Source organism: Anabrus simplex, chromosome 7 (genome assembly GCF_040414725.1).
Source record: "Anabrus simplex isolate iqAnaSimp1 chromosome 7, ASM4041472v1, whole genome shotgun sequence".
In the NCBI taxonomy this organism is placed as follows: Eukaryota; Metazoa; Arthropoda; class Insecta; order Orthoptera; family Tettigoniidae; genus Anabrus; species Anabrus simplex.
Genome location: NC_090271.1, coordinates 182130697 through 182156744, shown reverse-complemented (window position 1 = coordinate 182156744; position 26048 = coordinate 182130697). Strand labels below are relative to the sequence as shown.

General features: G+C 39.2%; 1 protein-coding gene across 3 annotated transcripts in view; it reads right to left on the bottom strand.

Annotated features, from left to right (window-relative positions):
• mop (myopic) overlaps window positions 1-26048 on the bottom strand; it is a 310174-nt gene that overhangs the window by 217789 nt on the left and 66337 nt on the right. For all 3 annotated transcript variants that reach the window (XM_067151489.2, XM_067151488.2, XM_067151487.2), the window contains exons 8-9: window positions 10745-10877; window positions 2054-2188 (exon numbers count right to left, since the gene is read on the bottom strand). In XM_067151489.2, coding sequence (XP_067007590.2) covers window positions 2054-2188; window positions 10745-10877 — 268 coding nt within the window. The remainder of the gene's footprint in view (window positions 1-2053; window positions 2189-10744; window positions 10878-26048) is intronic.

Sequence of the window (26048 nt, the reverse complement as noted above, 5' to 3'; positions counted from 1 at the left end):
ATAGCCTTATGCTTAAAGAATGTATTCATAACTGCTACACCCATACTAGCACAAAAGTCCAGCAAACGCTTCCCATCCCCATTATCTTCCGTATCTTCCCCACATTTACCAACCACCCTTTCGTACCCTTCAGTTCTATTTCCAACTCTTGCATTGAAATCGCCTATTAGCATTATCCTATCCTTGCTGTTGACGCTGAGAACGATATCACTCAATGCATCATAAAACGTGTCAATTTCATCCTCATCTGCTCCATAACATGGTGAATACAAGGAGACAGTTCTCATCTTAATTCCTCCAACTGCCAAATGTACCCACATCATTCGCTCATTTACGTGCCCAACAGAAAGTATGTTGCGTGCAATAGTATTCCTGATAAACAGCCCTACCCCAGACTCTGCCCTTCCCTTTTTAACACCCATCAAGTACACTTTATAATCTCCTATCTCTTCCTCTTTATCTCCCCTTCCCCGAATATCACTTACTTCTGACACATCCAGATGCATCCCCTTTGCTGACTCAGCCAGTTCTACTTTCTTCCGTAAGCCCCATTAATATTGATAGCTCCACATCAAATTCCATTTCGTTCGCCAAGTTGTTTCCAAGGAGTCCCTAGCCTGGCAAATGGGAGTGGGACTCCGTTACTCCCATAGGTCCGAGGGTTGCTTACAATGTTCTGATGATGCTTTCTGTTTAGAGGGGCCTAACATCTAGGTCATCGGCCCCACAATGTTCTGAGCTCAGTAAATTCATGAAGCAGGATGCTACCCTACTTACACATAGTCCAAGTGACGATCTCTCCTCGAATGGGTTAGGGACCACCAGTGGATTGTATAGCCCTGGCCGCCTGAGCACAAGGAAGGCCATGACTCAGAATATGTCCGACATGCCCACCCCCATTATGTAGCAACTGGTATCCCGATTCTCAGGACCACTTACTAGGCCGCTCATCCGTTGTCCATGGTTCACGAACTAGGATGCGACTACAGTAACCCACACTATGAACCATTTTAAATTTTTTTTTCTAGTTTTACGTCGCACCGACACAGATAGGTCTTATGGCGATGATGTGACAGGGAGGGGCTAGGAGTGGGAAGGAAGCGGCCGTGGCCTTAATTAAGGTGCAGCCCCAGCATTTGCCTGATGTGAAAATGGGAAACCACGGAAAACCATTTTCAGGGCTGCCGACAGTGGGGTTCGAACCTACTATCTCCCGAATACCGGATACTGGCCGCACTTAAGCGACTGCAGCTATCGAGCTCGGTTCATTTTAAACTAATGTTAATTAATTCCATTTACATTTGTTTAACTGGTTTCTTCTTTTATTTGGGGTGAAATTGTTGATTTGTTTTCCAAACTACCACCCACATCATTTAAATTACTAAATGTTCTGAAAAAGCGGTATGTTGTTGAATATTTATTGGTGAAGCACCCCTTATTTTGGGTGTAATTTGTAATATTCATCCTTGCCTTCATTGACTTTTTGAGTGTGGGTTTATTTCAGTGTGTCTTTCTCCTGGCTTGTATTATGAACAGGCAATGTGCTGTGGCAAGGAAAGTATCCTTGGGTGGATTATTTGTGGTGATGTATGCCACCGTTAACTGCTGTTTGTTGTTCATCACTGTCTAAGATAGTGTGCCACAATCATGTAACAGCAATAATATAATTTTTTTAAACAATATAAATTTTAGTTTCCTCTCCCACGATAACATCATCTATCCTATAACACATATTACATTTTGTGCAACTTGAAATTCAAGTACAAGATCACATGACATATTTAGACAATGATGGCTGTAAAGGAACTGATATAATTTGATTTATTTTGTCCCTATGTTCACTGAGTGTTTCAGCAGTTCCTTTCTCGTATTTCTTTAATGTTTTCAATTTTTCAACCAAGAGTACTCCTTGTTTATTCTATTCTCGTGATTGATCTAATTAAGCTATGAGCTACATGAGGTACACTGTAACATATATTCATGATCACTGATGACCTTAGATCATATCACAAATCCCTTACATCTCAAGAAATCATCTTAAAGAATGACTTACCTCTAAGTATTCTTTTATTTCTTGGAGCATTGCTTCAACATCCTGGTAAGTGTCAGCTAATTTATTCATAGAATCAATCAAATTCTGAATTGCATTTGGTTTAGCACTGAAAGCTGCACAACAATCGACAAGTTCCTGTAACAAAATAACAGAATGGTAAAGAGAAAAACAAAATCGATTGTATTCTGCCTTTATGTTCTTCGAACAGTTTACAGTTCAAAGGGAAGAATCCCAAAAATTAAACAGTAAAACAATTCTAAGCAAAGAAGTTTAAAAAACATTGCAGCAAAATGGCAATTCAGTAATCTTCAGCATTTCTTTTTTGATTTGCCTCACGTCGCACCGACACAGGTAGGTCTTATGGCAAGGATGGGATAGGAAAGGCCTAGGAGTGAGAAGGAAGCGGCCATGGCCTTAATTAGGGTACAGCCACAAACATTGGGGTTCAAACCCACTATCTCCCAGATGCAAGCTCAGCTGCACGGCACTAACCGCACAGCCAACTTGCCCGATCTCTCCTGCATTTAACATGTTTCCAACAATAAATATAATTTCAAGTATGATCACATCTTGAGCACATAAATACTAAATTTGTGTTTAAAAATGTTAAGTACTGAATACTGGAATTTGTTGCTGAATTACAAAAGGATGGAACTCCATACCTTCAAGAAGTGAAAAGAATAAAAATTCAACAATATAATTCACTAGTTATTGAACCTATCTCTGACAGGGTAGCTTTTACATAACTGTAGCAGCAATACCATCTACTGGAGGTGAGAGGCAGCCAAAGGGAGAGAGAGAGAGGATGGGGGAGGGTGATCAATGAACAACAGTCAGGGTAATGTTAATGTTGATCAGTTTTCTTGGGCTTAGGGCATTGCAGGCCACCACACACATTTTTCTTCTGACGTGGCAATATTAGGGCATCTGCAGTCAGGAGAATGTTTTTTCCACATTTGTTCACGACTTTCTTTTCTCGGATCATTAGTTGCCTAAATTATTGTCCTCAACAACATGCGCTGATGATCATACGATTTTGTACCTTATAAAAACAATCGCAACAAAAAACACCATTGTCTTTGAAGTTGTTTCCATGATGACTGAGCAATATATCCTTGTCAGCAATGTTCTGCTTTGATGGACGTTGCACTACAGTTTAAATTCATGAACTCTCTTGCAGAGGGACCCCTTATTTTCGTGAATGGGTTTTTCATGAATTCTTATAAAATGTAATGTGCATGCAATATACACTATGGTTTTTAATGCCCAGTGCATTATTTGCAAATGTTTAACAGTCATTTTTACATTTTGTAAATTCACAAAACCTTGTTTAATTTACAATTTTTATTTCACCATTCCTTTTGAGATTTTGGATGAATTTTTCAATGAAAACTGCGAGATATCGCAGGACATCAAAAATCAATCATGCAAAAAAAAAAATATATATATACTTTGATATCAACATATTATCAAAATCTTGCAGTTTGATATATCTAAATTGATTTCCATGCTATCTAGTGATTTTACCTGTGTGTAATTTAATCCTCTTACTGCCTGGCACTTATACTGTACCTAGCACATACTGTCCCAACTTTTGACGGTAGCTGTAGGGCCTACATCCACTCACAGCAGGTAGCACATTCCCCGAGGTATGTCACGAGAGGCAAGCCATTGCTAGTTGAACTGTGGAAGTAAGATATCATCCGTCATATCTTTCACAATGGACTTAATACTGTATTGAAATTGCTTTGTGTGTTGTGTCGCGTGGAAAGAAACTCCACTTGTTCTGTACATATCAGCCGACTGTTTTGAAACATTCAAAATAACACAGCCATTTGCTTCAAAGCAATATCTTGTAATGAAAGCAGTGTGTCGACACACGGCGCACTTCCGTCTCGTACTACAAGAGAAGCATATTTTTTTTGTATTTAATTTTTTTTTTTTTTTTTTACACACAGTACCTTGACAGTGTTTTGCAATGGCGTGGTGAAGCAGTGTGATAAACTTACAGCACTGAATAAACAGGAGATAAAGAATCTGTCTTGTCAATACTAATTAAAAAAATATTTCATATATAATAATTGATGTTTCGAAACAGTGACTGATTTGTTTATCCTCTCGCCTCAATAGAAACACATTGCATGAAGATGCGCTGACACTCATTAATAGATGCTTTGTATTCCGAACCGCGAGTGAAATTACTAAAAGAATTATGTACTCCACAATACAAGGTACTTGTTTTACACAGAAATAGGACATTGTTCTCAAAGCAGGGTCATACTATAACAAAGAATGCCAAATTGCCAAAGTTCCAAAAATTGTTTTTCAACTTCAATTTGAAGTAAATTTTTAAACTTGAATGTCAAGTCTGTTACTGTACATGTAATACTGATCTTGAACTCTTCTAAGATTTAATTACTTATTTTATAATCATTCAAATTAGTTCATTTAGTTTTCTTACCTTCTTACTATGCTTTCATAACTAGGTTAGGTTGTTTGTTAATGTATGTGAAATTCTGATTTTGGACTTTTAGATTTCATTACAGTACTTATTTTATAACTGAAAACTTGATATGGCAAAGGATGTACGTGCCAATTTTTTTTTTTTTTTTTTTTTTTTTCAGGAGAAAGGGAAAACATAGTTGGGATCTCAAAACTGCTTGATTTGTGTATATTTCATGCACAATCAGTGTTTTGTGTTTAGAACTAGTATCACTAATAATACCTATATCAATAATTTGTATTTAACATAATAAGGATAATAATTAAGAAAAACAGATTTCCTTCCAGAAGTCATAATATTCTGCATCCATGTAATAAAGCATCACCAATAAGTCTTTTTCTCTTGTCATCACTTATGGATATTACCTGTGCATCAATTTTGAAGGGCTGCATGTTCCCGAATTCTGCATATTTTCCCTTCTTGAAGACAGCATAATCCTTCCACTCTTCCATTTCAGTGAAAGATTTCGTTGTTTTAATTCTTGGTAGATCTGTCACTGTTACCTTGATCCACTATTTGTTAGTGATCTGCAATGATGTTGTGTTTATAAATACATCAGCTGGATCGGAGAAATCAAAGAAATCAGATTTTTCCATTGTTACCACACCAAATTGGATGCTGAAGTCGTGCTGCTCTCACTACATTCTGAATTTCTTCAGCCACCATGGCCTTGCAGACTCATTTTCATTTCTCAATAACACCAAAGTCACAATCACAAAGGTTTATAAGAATGTCCAGAGACCAGAAATTTCAGTTCAATGAAATCACAGTATCCTTTAACCACCAGATGCATGTTATTTGACACTCTGCATAACACCACAGAAAATGTAACAGAGATCAGGGTAAACAGAGAATGTAACACAGAACGTTAACAGCCTTACTTCAACTAACACGACGTGGCATTTGCATCCTTCTCCGTGCCAATAATCATGGAGTACTATACGATGCCTTCTTACGGCATCAGTACGAACTACAAGCAGGTACACAGCACTTCCATCTCTTCCCAGGCCATTGGTGATGGTACATACATTGCTGTCCATGCAAAATCTGATATTTGACAAATTTGGCACTTAAAACCTGTTCCATGTCAAGTTTTCAATTATTCAAGTTAGTTCATTTACTTAGACTAATATTTGACTATGCTTTTGTAACTAGATTACGTTAAATTTGTTATTGTACTTATAACATATATTTTGAACTCTTCTTAAATTTCATTAATCATTTTATAATCATTCAAATTAGTTACTGTTTTGGCATGCTTTTAACTGTAAAACTGATCGCTTTCAGTATCACTGTAAGCACGTAGTGAAGAAAGAAAGTCAGTACGTACGTACGGATTTGAAACTACAGGACCGGTTTCGACCTTTCTAGGTCATCTTCAGCTGGTCACACAATTACATATATTACTACTTATACTGTGCATCATTTATTTATCATACGGTATTTTGTACATTTGCACATTAAAGATTTCATGAACCTCATCACTATCAGAAAGTCGACCATATTATTGAGTGAACTGAACTTAGTTATGACGAGTGGTTCATGTTCCACCATGCCATCGTAAAACACTGCTTCTCTTGCAGTCCGAGATGGAAGTGTGCTGTGTGTGTCGACACACTGCTTCACAATCTATAAATTTGACCACATTAACGGTCTATATTGGTCCGTATTACCTACTTATAGTAATAAATTTACTGCACTGAATAAACAGAAGATAAAGAATCCACCTTGTCAATGCTCATCAACAGCTGTCTTGACAAAAACACTTCACTGTTCTGAAGCAGTGAAATTGCTTTGTGTGTGAAAAGGAACTCCAGTGGTTCTGTACATGTCAGCTACATTGATGCTTTGAAAAGTGACAGTTCTTTGGTTATCCTATCGCCTCAATAGGAACACACTGCACGATGAGCTGACACTTGTTAATAGATGCTATCACTTATTTAAGGTCATCACTGTTCGTTGCTTATGTCTCCAGCCTTACGTACACACATTCGAATGCCTCACCAGTTGATATATTTAAGCCTAAGAAATGTACGAAGACATGGCTGCAAACCCACTATACTGTAACATACCAATTCAAGAGTCTGTTCCAGTGAAAAGTGTAATCACAAATCAAAAGAAGCACCCTGGATAGTTTATTCATAAATAGCTGGAAGTAAGTCCAGTAAAAAACTACTGTGTCAGCAAATTAAGATTTTCAAACTAGCACATAAAAATATGAATTTCTTCATTGTCATCATCTCTTATCTGACACATTGCCATTTCTGGATTCACACTAATGATCAGACCTTATCTTGGATGAGCGCGAATGTAAAAAAATTAAGGAGAACGGCCTGATGGATTCTTCTTATAAATTTTACTGTGGTTCATACGAGAGGAAAGGGGAATGTTGTGACTCACTGTTTGTCACGCATGTTTGAATGCGTGGACGTATTGACAGATGACGTCGAAGGTAGTCCTGATTGCAATCTTTCTATCAATGTCCTTCAGAGTGACTGATTTGGGCAAATTCCAAAGGAGGAATGACCAATGTGCCAAAATCATGGATGAAATCGCTAAGAATGACCAAAACTGTGCATCCTTTGAGATAAAGGTCTCTCGTGTCATAAGTGTCCCCGAAACAAGTCTTCAAAAGTATTTGTTCCCCGTAACCTGAGAGCTATGATTTTGAATTACTACCACGATTTGTGCTTGGGTGCACGCTTTGGACAACTTAAAACTTTGCACAAAATTGCTCGGAGCTATTATTGGCCAAATTTAAAGAAAGATGTATTTAAATGTCAAAAGCTGTGACATCTGTCATAAATGTAAACCCGCCCAAAACAGTCAAGTCTGCTTTTACTCAGCGTATGTTGCAAATGCCCCAAAAACTAGTTATTGATTTCTTTGATCTTTTGGTCAGATCCCGGAATGGAAATGTTGACATTCTGTCATTGACGATTTCTTAACGTTCGTTTGGTTATTCCCTGTCCGTCGTCACCATCGGTATGTTATTTAAACATATATTTGCTATTTTTGGTCCCCCTAAGACATCAGTGTCACACAACTCCTCTGTTTTCACCTGTACTAATTTTCAGAACATGTGTTCCTCGTGGGGCATAAAACACATACGGCTTAGCCCTCACCACCCCCAGCCGTCACTAATTGAGAGATTCCATTGAAATTTAAAAACAGGTTTATCTGGTTTCACCAAAAGAACCAATCCCGTTGGGATTCCTGTCTATCCTTTTTCAGCTTAGGTTTCAACACCACCATCCATAAATCCAGCCACTTCACTCAGGCCAAACTATTTCCGGGGAGAATTCTAATGATTTCCTCATGTTACAGTGGAATATTGAATACCTCTCTACATCTTCTCGTAACATGAGTGTTGAGGAGAAATGGAAGATAGCCTCTGAGCATCTGATCAAGGCTAAGAACAAGGTAGTTCTGAGGTATGACAAAGGAAGAAAACCTGTCCCTTTCCGTATTGGAGACCAGGTCTTGACCAAAAGCTTTCCTATCAGCTCTGTAGTTGGCCACATCAGCAAGAAATTATGTCAGAAGTGGTCTGAACCAAAGAGGATTGTCGAGTTCTTGGGACCTGTGACTGTTAAACTGGAGGATGTCGCAACCCAAGTTTCATCTAAGGCTCATGTGTCCTTGCTGAAACTATACTATCCGAGGTATCAGTAATGTTTTGTTTCATCACTGTAGTGTTATTCTTGTCTTCTGTGCCCATTGAGTAATTTAGAGTAAGTCCATAATGAAGACGCAATATGCTTAGACCTTTTCTGTTTCAGGAAAAGAAATCATTTTCTCCGTTTCTTTGAAGATGTTGATATCTACATAATACAAAAGGGAATCAGAAATAGAAAGGCGACAGAATGTGGGAACGCGCTACAATGATTAAATGTTTCAATGGACTGCAGCAAATAAGTCATAAGAACATTCCACTTTCCATAGTCTTATTAAGTGAAAGTACACAGTATCTTTGGAATGTGTATAATTGTGTGTATTGATTTGACTTTTTTTTCCTTGTCACCTAGGGTGACCGTATTTGTAAGTTTAGTTATAGTCTGCGCGCGTCCATTTAGCTTAAGTGTAAAGTGTAGCCCTTGCATAAAATGTGTCTTCCTTGCCTGATTACCAAGATAGAAATCATTTTAGAGTGGGCAGTGGGAATATCAACCACACCTTACTATTCATTATACAATTTCCCTTCTTTGAAATGTATCGCACCTTGCGATCTATTGTATCGGCTCAATATGGCTGATCATCCAAGAATATGTCTGCATTATCGAACAACTCACCTTTTTGTAGACAGTGGCGACTCTTGCTCTCAGATCCATACATATTCTGATATACCTGTATGTTATACATAAGTAACGTACCCCATTGTATTCTTCTCTTCTCTATTACGAGGATAAGGCAATTTTTATTGTGTGTTTGCTTTTTGATTGAATAAACTCCCTTTTGTTTAAGATTATCACTGTCTTAATATATCTGTACTGACTCTAGTGTTGCTTCCTATACTTGGTCTATTATTGGAAGCCAAGTTCAGCTACTGATTGTTTCCTGTCAGTTTCTATCACAATCTACATTTATCGTCCCTCTGCATCACTTTGTTACCTCTATGTGGGGTGGATTGAGTGAGATGAGAGACCGCATTGTTTAGGTTAGGCATGCTATAAAGTGCCCGGATAGTGCCAGAGGTTCCACGATGGAGAGAATAAAAATAACAGGAAAGTTTGCTACATTTATGGATATCTACAGATGTAGTGGTAATGAGTTATTATCATAATGTTTATTTCGTATGTTCATTGTCTCCATTTTTTTAATTAATGCATACACTAGTCTGTTTTGTTTGGCACCTCCGAAAATCATTTAAAGTAAGTGGGGGCAAACTCAATAATATTATCATTATTATTTATCAGCGACGTAGGCAAGTAAAACAATCATTATAAGTGGATAGTTTATATCACAATTTAAACTTACCTTTCTCCAAAAAATACCTATATTGGCCCGAGTTAGAGAGATATTAAAGGATCACTTTGTTAATGATACCTGCTATATTAATAGCAACAACCTTGAATTTTTCTCAATTAAAGTAAACTTGTTTCCTCATCCCGAGGTGGTGCAGCTCTTTTTAGATGCCCAGAGAGGAGGGGAGTTACATGTACCATTTTTAAACATATCAACCAACCTTCCTGCCATTCACAAAATCTCAGCCAGTAAGGTACCAGGAATCGAGCACGGCAGCTAATTCTGCTAACTATTAAGCTGGCGGACATTCTTAACTACAAAACACAGACATATAACACGACTATTCCATGCTTGCAATGCGCGGGTCGGACACAGAACTATTCACCTATTTGTGCGACGTAATCAGAGCTGCAGTAGGCGTACATTATGGAAGCGGACATTTTTTAACTGCGAAACACAGATGTACCGCATGACTTTGACGCACATTTTCATTGGTTGGGTTGTACGGACGAAATTATTCACAAATTTGTGCGATGTCATCACAGCTGCAGTAAGACACGTACCCGCTTCGAAGCACAATCATTGTTCTTGACTGACAAATTTTGTTGGGGGGCCTTGTATGCAAGATTTTTTTTTCATTTTCTTCATCTTGAAAAGCAACGGGGGCGGGAGGTGGTTTTCTTTTACAAGTTGCTTTACTTCACGCAGACACACATAGGTCTTACGGCAACAAAGGGAGAGGAAAGCGCCAGGAGTTGGAAGGAATTGGCCGTGGCCTTAATTAAGGTACAGCCCCAGCATTTGCCTGGTGTGAAAATGGGAAACCACAGAAAACCATCTTCAGGCCTGCTGACAGTGGGGCTCGAACCCACTATCTCCCAGATGCAAGCTCACAGCTGCGCACCCCTTACCACACAGCCAACTCATCTAGTGCGGAAAGGGGGGGGTTTGTAATACGCGAGGAGGTCTAATACATGAGTAAATATGATAATATATAGCCTGGTGCACTCTTAGGATAACTCACACTTAACTACTGAGTTTCAAGAAATTCTGTCAATCCATTTTCCGATGATATTCACACAAACATCCAGACGGACAAACACAGAAACAAAATATTGAACTGAACTCATTCTGTGTAGCTAATATAAGAAAAACAAAGTAGGAGGCAAAAATTTAAAGCGTACAGACAAAATTGTAAATTTATTTACTGATATGTTTATTACCTGAGGAAGAGTATCAGGCTCTGAATGCAAATGAAGATGTTCTAGCTGAAGTGATGTCATGAAGCTTACCAATTCCTCATTCTTCTCATCAATTTGCACTCCTACTTTCCTCAACAACTTTGCTTTTTCTTCACTGGAGAAAAAATAAATAAAAAATGGACATGCATCAAGATAAAAACAATTGTTTCAAATAACTGAAGGAATAGCAAAGAAAAGACGTCATCCAATTTTATGAGTATCATCATAAAAAGGTAATCCCAAAAATAAGGTCTCCTATTTTTTTATAAGTACATAGACCTGTTTATTTCTACAATTGTTTACATAATTTTACAACTTTAACATTTAGCTATTTTTCTACATAATCACCATTTCGGTCGGTGCATTTCTGTAGACGTCGTGGCAGTTTTTGTATGCGCATGTCATATCAGCTCGCCGCCATGCTGTTCAGGAAGTTATGAACCTCATCTTTCACCTTGTTGTCGGTGCTGACTCGCTTTCCAGCCAAATGTTCTTTCAACTTAGGGAACAAGTGATAGTCACTGGGCACCAAGTCGGGACTATAGGGTGGGTGGGTGATGATGTTCCACTGAAACTGTTGCACGACAGCAACGGTTTGCTGAGCGATGTGCAGGCGAGTGTTGTCATGGAGAATGTTTACGCCCTTGCTCAACATTCCTCTTCTCCGGTTCTGAATTGAACGTCTTGAGTTTCTTCAGGATCTCACAGTACCTGTCAGTGTGAACTGTGGTCCCAGCGGGCATAAAATTGACCAACAATACCCTTTTTCGATCCTAAAACACAGCTGTCATGACTTTACCGGCAGACTGTTTGCTTGAATTTCGACAGCTTTGGCGAAGAGGGATGCCGCCACTGGCTTGATTGTTGCTTGGTCTCAGGTGTAAAGTGGAACGCCCAGGTTTCGTCACCCCTGACAACTGAGTCAAAAAAAACTTGTCCTTTTTGGCTGCAAAGCGTTGAAGAAATGCGCGGGAAGAATCAACTCATTGCCACATGTGGTCTTCAGTCAGCACGCGTGGCACCCATCCTGTGCACACCTTCCGGTATTTCAACTTTTCGTTAAAATTCTGTGAGCGGCACTTCGGGAAACCTCAGGAACCAAAGTGCAGAGATCATCCAGGGTGATCCACTGATCTTCACGCATGATTTGCTCATCCTTCACAACTGTCTCGACGGAAATTGATGGTCTCCCGCTCCTTTGTTCATCATTAATTTCAGTCCGACAGGCTGCTAACTCTCTACACCACTTACGAACATTTTTGACATCCATGCACGACTCACCATACACTTTCGTCAATTGGCGATGGATTTCAATCGGTTCAGTACCTTTTGCATTAAAAAACCGAATAACTGCACACACTTCGCACTTGGCAGTAACATCCAATGGGAGCTCCATTCTCAACGGCTGCCAAGCCAAGAGTGAGTGCCTCAGTGCGACGTTTATATGTTTATATGCGAGGATGGGGAACACACTTCAAAATATTGTGAGCAACAGCCACACGAACAGAGTTCTGTATTTATAAAAAAATAGGAGACCTTATTTTTGGGATTACCCTTGTAAGAAGACACAGCAAAGAGATGGATCATAGACATAACATTCACAACATGAACTAATATACTATTTAGCATATAACATCACACATGTTTAATGAAAATATGAGACAAAATTTGTGTGTGTAGTATGGATAGTAAGGATAAGGATATGTGAGAGAATAATGATTGAGCAACGTAACATACATACAAGTACAGGAAAAAGATATGACTTGATAACATACATGAAGTTATACATCAAGTAAAATACAGAAAGGTAGGAATATGAATAGGAACTTATAACAGGATAAACACAAGGACAGGTCAACATTGGAAGCAGTTTGGTGTGGGAAATATGGGACAAGAATAAAGCTGAAGAAACATAGGATTATTCTCTATGTATTATTTTATTTGTTCCTATATTTCTTATATTGACCCATTGGGTTACTTTACTCCTTTGTGTTGGAACCACGTAACTTCCAATGTTCTACTACAATTAATTTGCAGGCCCTGTTAGCTACATAATCAGCTCCAAGATCATCACAAAAAGACCAATGATATCAAGAAAGTCATTCAGGATTACGGAATAACTACGTAAATTTTTCCATCTGGTAAAAATGAAGTTTATTAGTTTAACCATTGTGGTTTGATTTATAATGGTCCGTATTGACTACAATCTCTACTCTAATAAATACACCTTTCAAATGAAAAGTCAACCGTGACAATACTTGAGTTATTTTAATTATTTGTTATCACCTAATACAACCGTACATGTTTCGAGGACCTTACTGTCTTCTTCAGCAGTTTTTTCACACTACCAATTCTTTCCTGAACCTCTTTACTTATTATTACACATCAAATACCAAGGTTCTAAACATCTCTAAATAGAAATCTAATGTGTGTCATAATTAAAATAAAATATACCATAAATTACATAAAAGAACACTAAAACTATTCTACGTACAATCTTCTTAAAATGGCATACTAATGACAATATACTGTATAACCTCAAATACCACCCACACTGTTTTTTTCGAAAATATTACTTCCAAAATTGGGTGCGGGTCTTATTTAAAATTTAGGGAAATTTATCTTTACGAATGCGTGTAAATCGGGCATCACTGCCGGCGCGGCTTGGCAACAATGCTCTCTCCGCGCTCAGTACACGCTACTTCCGTGCTTGGCGTCAGTCTAACACATGTTCTCGGAGTATCAACATGAATTCCACAAAGAGTTTGCGATCTTTTACTGCAAGTGAGAAACTGAAAGTAGTTTGGTAAGCCGAAATGATTGAAAATCGTGCCACCGGTAGAAAATACAATATTGACAAGTCGTGTATTCGCGATTGGAGAAAAAAATGTGCTATTAACATGTAGTAGTGATCGTAGAGCTTTTCATGGACTGGGTGTACAGTTTCCAGAAATTTTTAAAAAACTGTATAAATATGTGACAGAAAGGCGGGGATTGGGATAGGGTGTGTCAACCGAAATGGGTCAACTAAAGGCATTAGAGATCGCAAAGGAACTTTCATCGGAAGGGTTTAAGGCAAGCCGAGGATGGGTTTGTAAATTTTATCAAAGAAATGGGTTGAGCGTACAAAGGCGTACCTCAATTTCACAGTGTCTTCCTGGTGCCTACGATGAGAAGTTATTGTCGTTTCAGAGTCTTATAATTCGGTTGCGGAAGGAAAATGCATATTTGCTTTCCCAAATTGGCAATGCAGATCAGACGTCAGTACTTTGAAATGCCAGTGGCCAGGACTGTGAATGTTAAGGATGCGAAAAGTGTTACCATTAGAACAGGTGGTAATGAAAAACAACGGTGTATGCTAATGTTGTGTATTCTCGCCGACAGAAATAAAATGCCACCGTATATTGTTCTCAAGGGAAAGACACTTCCTAAAAATCTACCCGCTGGTGTTATCAGATCTCAGAACTCTGGCTGGATGGACAGTTTACTTGTGGAAGAGATTCTATGCCTAGCGTCATCTTCAATACGGAACAGTAATGAGAGTTGTTACTTGTAACTGGGTAAAGTGTGTCTGGCAATGTCGCCCTGGTGCATTATTCGGACAAAAGAGTTTGTTTGTTCTCGACAACTACCATGGCCACACAACAGACGCTGTGAAGAAACATATCTCAAGTATGGGAAAACCGACTTAGCAGTCATTCCGGGCGGGATGACGTCTATGCTACAACCGCTGGATGTCTACGGGACCGTCCATTTAAAGCAGCCTTGAAAGAGCTCCATACAGAATGGATGGCGGCTGATAATCACACACTGACGCCAACTGATCGCATTCAGCGCCCGGAAGTTCAGCTGCTGTGTTCGTGGATTTTGACGACATGGAATCGTATCCCTGGAGACTTCATACGGAAGAGCTTCAGGAAATGTAGCATTTCTAATGCTATGGATGGCAGCGATGACGACATTTTGTGGGAAGGTGAGGGTTATGAAAGTTCCAAAGTTGGTACTGATGATGGTGAATGAACTCGTTGGATATCATTCTGGTAATGTTTGTTAACTTTTAATTGTATTTTCTAATCATTTGATGTGTGTTAGTAAAGATTGTAAATAATTTTGACTTCACTTTTTTTTTAAATTTAGTTCTTTCAAAAGAAGGGTGTGGGTCTTATTCAGTGGTGGGTGGTATTCAAGATTAAATGGTAATCAATTTGTTAAAATTAGCTTCTCTTAAAATTTTTACTAAATCTTTCTAATTCAGGGATCACGTCAGTTAAAAGTTGCTGGTATTTCCATCTGTCCTCCAAAATCCCTATAGTTGTAGGTAGCTCTTCACTCCAATCTAAATAAATATGCTGTGATCCATATATAAACATAATCGTCCTTGACCTTAGCATCAGGAACCGTGCCTGTCAGTAGAACACCAATATCAGGATCACTATCTTTCTTCTCTATTTGCAAGATGGACAATTATAATTTTGACACCCAAATTCTGTCAATTGTTCTATTTAAAATTTGGTGCCTTCCCTTTGCCCTGCACTCTTATTGCAGTGGATGCGAGATTGTAGGAAAGACGACGACGTACTTTGAAGGGCAGCAAGTTAGGTAATCGTCATCAAACGAATCAAATTAATTTGAAACTTTCTAGCACAGTTACGCCTACTGTTTGAACATTTAGAGTTATATATAAACAATATATTAGTACCAAAACCGCACCATATTCTGGCAAAATATGTAATCAAAAAAAGGTTTTAGGTATCGGTAAAATGATCCATTCCTTATATTCTTTGTTGTGAAATACAAACAATAAAAACCTGTGGCGCAACAGCTCTAATAGGAGGCCTTGGCCTACTAAGATGAATGCTTCCCACCCGGACTTAAATGTTCACAGTGTAATTATTCATAGTTGGACAAACAGGAAGAAGCTTTATGACAAGATATATGGAACATTTTTACGCAGAAAAACATGGAAAGTACTCAGCGATGAGCTTGCATATGAGAGAAACTGGCCACCAATTTGAATCCATAGAGAAAGATCTAGCGATAATTGGAAATAAAGGAAAAGGAAAAATGTTAAACGCACTAGAAAGTTTATATATTTATTAAGACCAGATGTATAATAAGGATCAGAATCTTAATGACGTCATGGACATTAAAAGTATATTGCATGAATTAACGCCTAAATTATTAAAAACGGATAGTTCAGATAAAGTTAGGACATTAATATATTTAATTCCTTATACTCTAAAGCTCCTTCCATATCTTCGAATAGTAGGCCTACTTCCACCAAATTTGATAACTTTGCCCCTTCGTCAACCTCAGCAGTTAGCTCCACCCATACTCTCCTCCCTTCCACATTCCTCATTAGGAGGCCTTTGCCTACTAAGACGTATGCTGCCCACCCAGACTTAAATGTTCAGTGTAACTATTCATAGTTGGACAAACTGGAGGAAGCTTTATGACAAGATATATGGAACATTTTTACGCAGAAAAACATGGGAAGTACACACGAGTTCACTACCGCCTCTGTAGCACAGGTACAATACGAGAGAGCCAACAGAATGGTGGTTACTAACGCAACGAAAGATGATGTGTAACAGCATACAAAAAACACATAAGTCATCTATTCTAATCAAAGTCAAAGGATTCTCTCCGTGTGTTTACCCTTTTTGAGACATTCTTTCCTTCTCTTACAGAGAACATTATTTCAGAATTCTACTGGTATCTCTTGGCAAAGTTTCCTTTCAATATTACCTGTATAAAGGACTACATTTTCTACGATTATCAACTGACGCTTCTGTTTCCTCACTATGTACATCTTCATGTTTATGACCTTAATAACGACCCTGAACAAGTTGTTTGCAAGACACTTTTGTGTGCTTGTGTTAACGCCTTTATTTTGTTGGCAATATATGCAATATCACATTAGGTGAAATGACAGCCAATTTTTATTTGTACCAATTTTATTAGAACCACAGAATTTTATAAGAAGAAGTTTTAGTTTTGGACTCAATTTTAGAATTACCATAGGCAATGCTCTAATACATGTTTTATTAATGTATCAATGTATTATTCACATTACGTGTACCAATTTTTAGTAATTACGCTAGATGGCTAATCTTTTAGCTTCTCTTAATATTAGGTGTAACTTTTGAGGTTTATTTTAGGCTGAAGATGCCCTGAATTAAGGGCAAAACATGTACTGAAAACAGTAAGTATTAATATATTTATGTAACCACTTATAAGTGGATGCAAAGTATCGAACAGGTGGTTTAATAAATACCTTCATTGTTTTTGAACTATAACAATTTTTAAAACAGATCAATAATGAGGTTTATAACTTGTAATGTGTGTGGACTTCCGCAGGTTTAACGAGAAGACCGTTAGTGATGCCTATCCCGTGCCTGACCTGAGACTAGCTGAAACAAGTAAGTGGGCCTAGGATTTTCAGCACGCTGGATCTCAACTTCGGATACTAGCAAGTGGAGGTCGAGGAAAGTTCTAGACCACTCACCGCCTTCATGACACCCAGAGGACTGTACCAGTTTGCAGTAATGCCCTTTGGATTGAAGAATGCTCTTGCCACCTTCATGGGACTGATGGGTAAAGTATTATCAGGATATGTTGGAGATATTCGCCCAGTGTATCTCGACGACATTCTAATTCACAGCAAGAATTTAAAGGAACACCTTGTACATCTGAGGAAAGTGCTGGAATGACTCAAGATTCATGAACTGACCTGCCAACTGGAGAAGTGCCACTTCACCCAGTCCCGCATAGAATATCTTGGCCATGTCAACCTCTGCAGGCTTAGAAAGGCAACCGGAGAAGAATCGAGCTATCGAAGAAGCTGAACGCCCGTGGACTAAGCGACAAGTATGTTAGTTCCTTGGCTTGTATGGATGGTATAGCAGCTTCGTGCCACACTTTGAAGAGAAGGAAATACCACTCACCGACTTACTCCATAACAACCAGCCATTCCGATGGACCAGCAAGGAAGAGGTAGCATTCCAAGGCATTAAGGCTGCGATATGCAACGCTCCCAGTCTAGCCCATCCCGACCCTCAACGGAAGATGTGCCTGCAGACGGACACCAGCGACTCCGGCTTAGGAGCAGTGTTATTCCAGAAGAGGAGTGACGGTGGGACATCATCGAGTATGCCAGCAGGAAACTATCTCACACCGAACAACGCTACTGCACTGCCGAGAAGGAAGCCTTAGCCATGGTATGGGCCATGGGCAAATTCAGAGGCTACTTGGAGGGAAGGAAGTCCCAGCTCTACACTGATAATGCCACTATCAAACGGTTGAACTCAGTCTCTGGCTCGAAATCTATATTGATGTGATGGGCTCTATAAATCGCAGAATTTGATTTCAATGTGTGTCATGTCCCAGGACTGACGAACATAGGAGCAGACAGCTCATCTGTGCACCCGGCGATGGAACCTGAAGCTAGAAGCACCATTGTCAAGAGGGAGTTATCACAAAAAAAACACCAGAGTGAGCCTAAGGACCCTGTCCTTATGACCATCAAGAAGGAACTTGATCTGGGAGTGATCAAACAGTGGCAGGAACAAGACAAGCCCTGCAGGACCATGACGCAGTGGATTAGGAGACAGAACACCAATAGTCTACTTGTCCCGAGGGAATTCAAGATGTGCTACAAGAACTTCCAGGTTGACGGAGGACTCTTGATGTACAGGTCGCACCTCTCCGACATGCCTGCAGTAGTGGTGATCCCCAACAGCACACGACAGACATCCTCGAAAAGTTCCATAACAGCACTGAAGCCGGACATCCAGGAGGCGAAGAGACGTACGAGTCTATCCGATGAAGATTCTTCTGGGTCAACATGCGGAAAGAGATCCTGAACTATGTGAAAGGGTGCTACATCTGTGCCTGCACCAAGGCAAGCAACAGGAAGGCAGATTACAGCCAATGAGGAAGACTGCCAGAACGCCCGTGGGAGGTTACAGCCCTGGATTTGATGGGTCCTCACCCTAGAACAACAAGGGGTAAAACAAGACTCCTAGTAATCACTGACCTGTTCACAAGATGGACTGATGTCTTTCCAATACCTGAAGCCATGGCGGGACACATCACCAGCCTGCTACAAGATGAGGTATTCAGCCACTATGGTTATCCACAGTGCATTCTGTTGGACAACAGAAGTCAGTTCACGTCGAGGAAGTGACAGCAAATGATGATGGAATAGGGTGTGGAGCACTGAACCACCCCTATCTACAACCCAAAGGCAAATCCAATGGAATGATGGAACCAGGAGCTGAAAAGAATGCTACGAGTCCACCTGATGGACAAAGAACATCGACTGTGGGACCGTCAGATACAACAGTCACTCTTTGCCCTGCAACGGCGCATCAACCGTGTCACTGGCCATTCCCCAGCAGAGCTGTTTCTTGGTCGACAGCTGTACGGCACCGGGGAGTGGGAGATTTGTCCATCATCTACTTCAGGTCAAGATGATGCAGCTCTTTCCCTGGCAGAGTGGCAGCAGCAGAACATCAAGGAGAAGCAAGCTTTGGCCGAGAAGGGATCCCTTACCAGGCCAAGCCTCAGGATGTCGAAGAGACCCAGATATTCCTACCAGGCCAAAAAGTACTGCGACGTAACCACCCAGTCAGTAATAAGATTGGAGGTTTTCACGCAGCTCTCGCACCTAAGTAGGTGGTCCCATCGAGGTGGATAAACACCTGGGCCTAAATCTGAAGACCAACCCTCCTGTCAAGGTCCAAGCATTGGAGTTGCGGCAAGTCACCAAACCGATGCGTCCTGGAGGAGAGGCTACTAATGATACAGCACCATCCGGTCATCGTGAGGAGAACACATCGACTATCATCGAGGAAGAGGCCGGCAGCGAGGAAACCCCAACCCCCGACACGGAACAAGCTGGTCAAGAGGAGGAGAGTGCATCCAGCGACATCGAGGAAGAAAGAAGATACAATCTACGTCCAAGGCAATGTTGATGAGTGTGACAGTGTGGAAACAGTTTCAAGTTATAGGAGGGATACTGAGACAAGTGCGATAAACGGATATAACTTGAAAACAATATTCACTCACCCATCAGTAAATAATGCAAGAACAAGCTTGAATTATTATTATTATTATTATTATTATTATTATTATTATTATTATTATTATTATTATTACTCCTTGTATGTATCACTATGAAGTGTTACATCCAGTTAGTATTTGTATTATTATTATTATTATTATTATTATTATTATGACATGATTGCGTTGTTTGCGAGGTTAAGTCATGAAACATGCACTGTATATAGACATTTATATCAGTTCAATTAATGTAAGAACCTGTATGTAATTCATTCTTACCTGTATATATAATTTGTAATCCATAATTGTGAAACACACTAACTTCCAGAATGGTAAATGGTAGACTAGAACGATTGAGAATTTTCTGTACACTATGTGTATGTATTGGGCACTGTTAAGAGTTTTCGAAAAGGTATTTCTTGTAACGTATCTTTCTGGAAGCCTGGCCAGGACATATATAAGGAGACAATCTTGACGGCGACAGGCAGTAATTGGTCAGAGAGTTATTGGTTGGAGAGTTATTGGTCAGAGAGTTATTGTTTACGAGTTTCACTGGTGAACACGTATTGTGGTTAACTGACAGGCCAAAGTCAGCAGTTGGTAGGCAACTGTTTCAATTGTGTTTCAAGGTTGTAATCTCCATATTGAAGTGTCAGGCAGTTGTTTTTTAAAATGATGGCTTTGTGATGTGAGTGTTTTGTTAGTGACAGCAGTGATTAAGGTTATGTGTGTGTTTAATTTGTAAATAGATGTGAATAAAATAATCCTGTACCAACTGACAGCATCTTGTATGCGTCTTTGTGGATACGTTAAAAGTATGTTTGGCTTCTTAGTTAATTTGATCTTCTTTCACTTCAGGTATTGTTATCAGCTCATAAAGGGAACTTTCCAAGTATCCAAATGTTCAATGTGCCAAAGTGACCCTGCACTTGACTTGAAAACAAATTTGATTAAATATATTAATTGAATACAAAATGATGTGTGTTATCTTTCTATTTTTTTTTAAAACCATACCTTATGTACGTTAGTTCACCAATTATATTTTTGGACAGAACTGCTGGAGAAAATGTGGTAGCATTATCAGACTGCATGGTCATAAAGTCACTGTTCAGTTTGGCAGGATATAACTCAACACAGTATTTGTATTAATGAATGTTATTTCAATCCGAGGAGAAAATGAGTATGATGTTTCTTGCTATGTAATTGAATTTCTCCTCTCTTACTACCAGTTTCATGAAGTTCACAGATAAAACATCATTAATAAAATTAACAGAATACAGCAGTTCAATGTATGTTTATTTGTAATACTAAATTCTTTCTTTATAATCTCTTCACTTATTTGGTGATATGTTAATGACTTAATGACATTTATCCCTTCCATACCTGTTAAACTTTTTTTCTATTTGCTTTACATCGCACCGACACAGATGGGTCTTATGGCGATAATGGGATAAGAAAGGGCTAGGAGAGGGAAGGAAGCGGCCTTGTCCTTAATTAAGGTACAGCCCCAGCATTTGCCTGGTGTGAAAATGGGAAACCACGGATACCATCTTCAGGTGTTTGAACCCACTATCTACTAAATGCAAGCTCACCGCTGCACCCCTAATTTGTGTATGCAGTGCATAGCATCACTGCCGTCAAATCAATGAAACCTATACAGTAAAACCTCATTAAGACATTTCTGAAATATGAAAACATGTGCACGGGGCCAATAAAAATATTAAAGTATTATTTTAGATCACATTTTCCCTAAAACAAATGTTAGTAGAAGCCTTTTACGTAGGTAAGTCAACAAGTATCTGCAATTTTGCTCTAATTGTCTTTAGGTTGGCTCTACAGTGGTGTGTGCTCACCAACCGCTATACCCTACTTCAAATTACCTGGGAGATAAGAATAACAAGTCAGGCCACGTGCACGCTGCAGTACTAGTCACATAAAAGCATCAGTTAAGAAACCGCGAGATCGATAACTAGTACAAATAATCTGTAACTAACATGTTATAAGAAGAATATAACATTTATACTCTCCCCAGGATGAATCAAGATGATATTCAATACAATTCTGAAAGTTAATCTACTCACCAATGTCGCGTGCGGAAAAAGATAGGTTACTCTATTTCCCCATATCGCTGTTGTCCTGCCGGAGTCGTTCACATTTATCACTATCAGTTCAATGGCATTGTCTACTAACTGGTCTATGTCCCACATTTGTTTTTCTTCCGTCTCAATGACCTGCTCTGCACACATTTCTCAATGTTGAGGGGTCACTAGTTCAATCCCTTCCATAAAGTTTTCTTACTTCCGCAAGGGTGAACATTTTGTTGTTCTTAGCCTCATGGTCCTTAACTTGGCTCCACACATTTTCAACTGGATTTAAAGAACAATGGTATGGAGGTAACCTTAAAACTTGCCTTCCCGATTGCAATGCGATATAATCTACTCAATACACGCCACACAAGTCCTTAATATGCTGTGGGATGACAAGAAGTAGCGGCTACTAACCTCGTCACATTTTCGAGAGTACTACCAGGATTTGCATCACTAACAATTTCTTAAGAATTTTGAGAACATACTGTTTTTCTCCACTTCTCAATGCTTTTGCCTTCTCATGCTTTACGTGAGAAGGGCCAGCCGGGCCCACCCATCTTCACTCCACACGGAACTTTAACAAAGGTTATGTAAAAGTAAATTAAGACAGTTAACTAAATCCTAAACACCAAGACAAAGACTGACTACCAATTTAACAGTGATATATTGCTAAATATTAGCACAAGTCAAGAGCACCAATAACACCCGGAACACAGCAGTAAACAGAAAGCACATGGGATGTGCGTTAGCTAAATGACCGCTACTGAATACTGCAATGGCTGTTCTGCTGCTGACATCGCCCCTCACAAAAGGCACTTCAATGCACGAGTACTGAAACTAAACAGCTTTTTAAAAGTGAAGATAAACAGATTTAAATTGCATACATAACTTTTACACGGAAATAACATGTAAAGTTTTTTTTTTTTTTTTGCTATTTGCTTTACTTCGCACCAACACAGATAGGTCTTATGGCCTTAACGCCTTACCAAAAGATAGACCATACCATCGCATTTACTACGTGTTTTTGGTGTTTATCTCCCAGGTTATCTGAAAGAGGGAATAGATGGCACCGTTGTTTATGTCTGTGGTAGGTTTCAGTGTTATCAGATCAGTATAGCTTGTGCTGTTGCGATGTAAAGATGGCCATGCCACTCTGTTTGCGCCAAGGAAGAACAGTGTTCTGTAATCCACTTTTAGTGGTCTGGGGGTCTACCAGGAGCGGAAATTCATAGAAGACTTTCAGCACAATAAGGGGAGAATGTTTTGCCACAGTGAAGTGTTTGCCAGTGGACTGAACAGTTTAAAAGGGGTCGCACGACCGTGAAGGGTGAGGAATGATCCGGGTGTCCATCTGCAGCCGTAAGTGATGCCAATATTGAACAAGTGCGTGATATGATCCTGAATAACAGATGAGTGACTGTTGATGACGTAGCAAACCATATGCACATTAGCCTGTCGTAACGACGCTGTAACTGGTGTAAAACCTTCAATTGTTATGTTTAATATATTTTAATTATAGTTCATAGAAAGCTAAATTATATTTTATTAAATGTTAAATATGATTAATACATTATTTCCCTGTAAATATGTAGTATAAAATTGTATAACCTCAAATACGTATTGTATATTGTTTAACCTCAAAATCTACAGAGTTGAAAGCGGTAGAAAATTCCATAATGTTCATATGTTAAGACTTATTGTACTATAATTTGGTATATATGAAGGGTTCTGGAAACTTACTGTAAGGTTTTATTATCCAGATACATGTAGAGACATTACGAATGTTGTAGATATTTCCATGTACATTTTTAAATATTGAAGGAACGTTGGAGTACCCATTAGACTAGCTGGTCGATCGATGTTTCGAGTGTGTTTCATTAATGTGTTGTAAGAACTCTTCCAGAAGTCGATCATTCTAGATGGTTGATCAAATAGTATAAATACAGAGCTGTCAAGTCAGTGAGACAGTCTGAGTATTGGGCTCAAGTGAGTGAGGCGGTGAATTCAAGAGACAGTATGTTATACTGCGCGAGTCAGTGTTGTTGATATCGGTATTAATCAGAATCGACTTCAGGGTACTCCGCTATTGAGTGTTGTATATAGTATCATTTGCTAGTGTGTATAATAGTGTGTTGTGATGTACAGTGTGAATAAAGTAATTTATACAAGGAAGTGAACGTATTCTCGTGTGATATTTATTTACGTCAAATAAACTCGCAACGTAGAACGATAAGCCATGGTTCTGCATATGAAATCATACATAACAGGCGTCCATACACCGCCGCCCACACCGCTCCAACTCTTCAGATGATGCATTTCGAGGTGTTAGAGCATCCTGCGTACAGTCCCAATCTCGCCCTGTCTGATTACCATGCTTTAAGCAGCCATCGATTCAGCTCCGATCAACAGTTGAAGGAAGCTGTGCTGTGCAACCAAATACCTTTTTTGCAGAGGGTATCAGAAACCTACTGAAACGATGGACCACGTGCATTAAAAAGCAGGGTGAATATGTTGAAAAATTGTATCAATAAAAAGTGTGTACTCTTTTCATAATCAATTCATGGATTATGTTCCTAATCCAGATGTAGGCTACCATATAACACGACAAATATTCACTACACTTCTCTGTACCACTCAACACAAAATAAATTTTTAACTTCTGAATGGAATGTGAAATACAAGCACAAATAAACTCACTGTGTTATTCAGCAATCTCACTGCTAACTGGCAAGCAAAACTGAACATTCCTGAGACTAACGGCTTGCTCCCCGAAGGTGCAACTTATCCTGTGAAGTTTAGGAATTCACGGTCTATTCCCATAATCATGCAACTGTGGTGATGACTCTTACGCAAGAAATCACGTTTCTTTCACAAGGGATAACACACATTTTCAGGGCTAGAAAAAATGTGATCGTAATAAGCAGTAATACCAATATAAATGGTCCATTATTGGACATTATAAATTTTCCAGCTAACTCATTCCTGGCTGGCAGCATTTCGCCCCAGCATTTCACAGGCATCAATTTTTTGGTAATGAGACAAAGTCTCTCATAGTGCATTGGCACTGCCGGTGGCACCAAATTGCCTATGCAGTGGCCTCCACGGTATACACTAGCCATGTGTCTTGATGGATGTGCTATTTACCAACTGATGAGCCCAACTTAGCACAATGGGGCAAAATGCTGGCAACCAGGAATGAGTTAGCTGGAAAATTTTAAATGTCCAATAACGGACCATTTATACTGGTATGATAAATTTACTCATTCAGGACAAATATTTCAGGTTCCTATATCATATCTATATCATCTAAGCAGTAATAGCGAAAATTCGTGACGTGATATGCGAGGTATTTTTATATAGACCGCCAGCCTCCATGTCCTATACAGCCAAAGCCTAATGTGCACATTTTACCTCGCAGTAAATTATTCGTAATAACTTCTGTTCAATTTATGTAAATTGGATTGGCATCTTTTTGTTGTAAAGGTAATGCTTCAAGCATTTTATTGGTGTAAATTAATGCACCTTCATTTTATACACTTTTATATTATGAAGTGATAATTCAAATAAATAGTTTCTTTCCTTGAAAAAGCATTTCATGGTATAAAACATTAAGACGAAATATTTCTACTATCAAAAACTGCATTATTTTAGAGAGGTGGTGTTTTCTATGACACACATAAAAAAATAGAGCTTTATGTACAAGTTTACCGGTAACGGCGGTACAGACTAAGTCCCCGTCATAAAAACCTTAAACTTACGTGTTACGCTCCGGACCGCTTACGAAGAACTGACTAGGCAGCGAGCAACAGCTGCGCGCGTGTGACGTAGTGAGCGGGTGACGTCACAGCATGCCTCGCTGCACTACGAAGCCTGGATTGATGTAGAATGTTCTACGAGTTTCGGATCAAATATAAATACGTGCTGCTTCGCTCAGCAGATCAGTGAGTGTGAGTGTGTGTTGCAGCATGTTATAGTGAGCAGCAGTGCGTTGCAGAATGTGATACCAGTTTGTGGCCGGGATTTCTATAAGCACACTAGACTGTAGTATTCGCACCGTCAGTTCGCGGGTGCGGTAATCGAGCGTGAAGCCGCTGCTAAGTTTCAAGTTCGTGGACTTTAATATAGTCACGTTG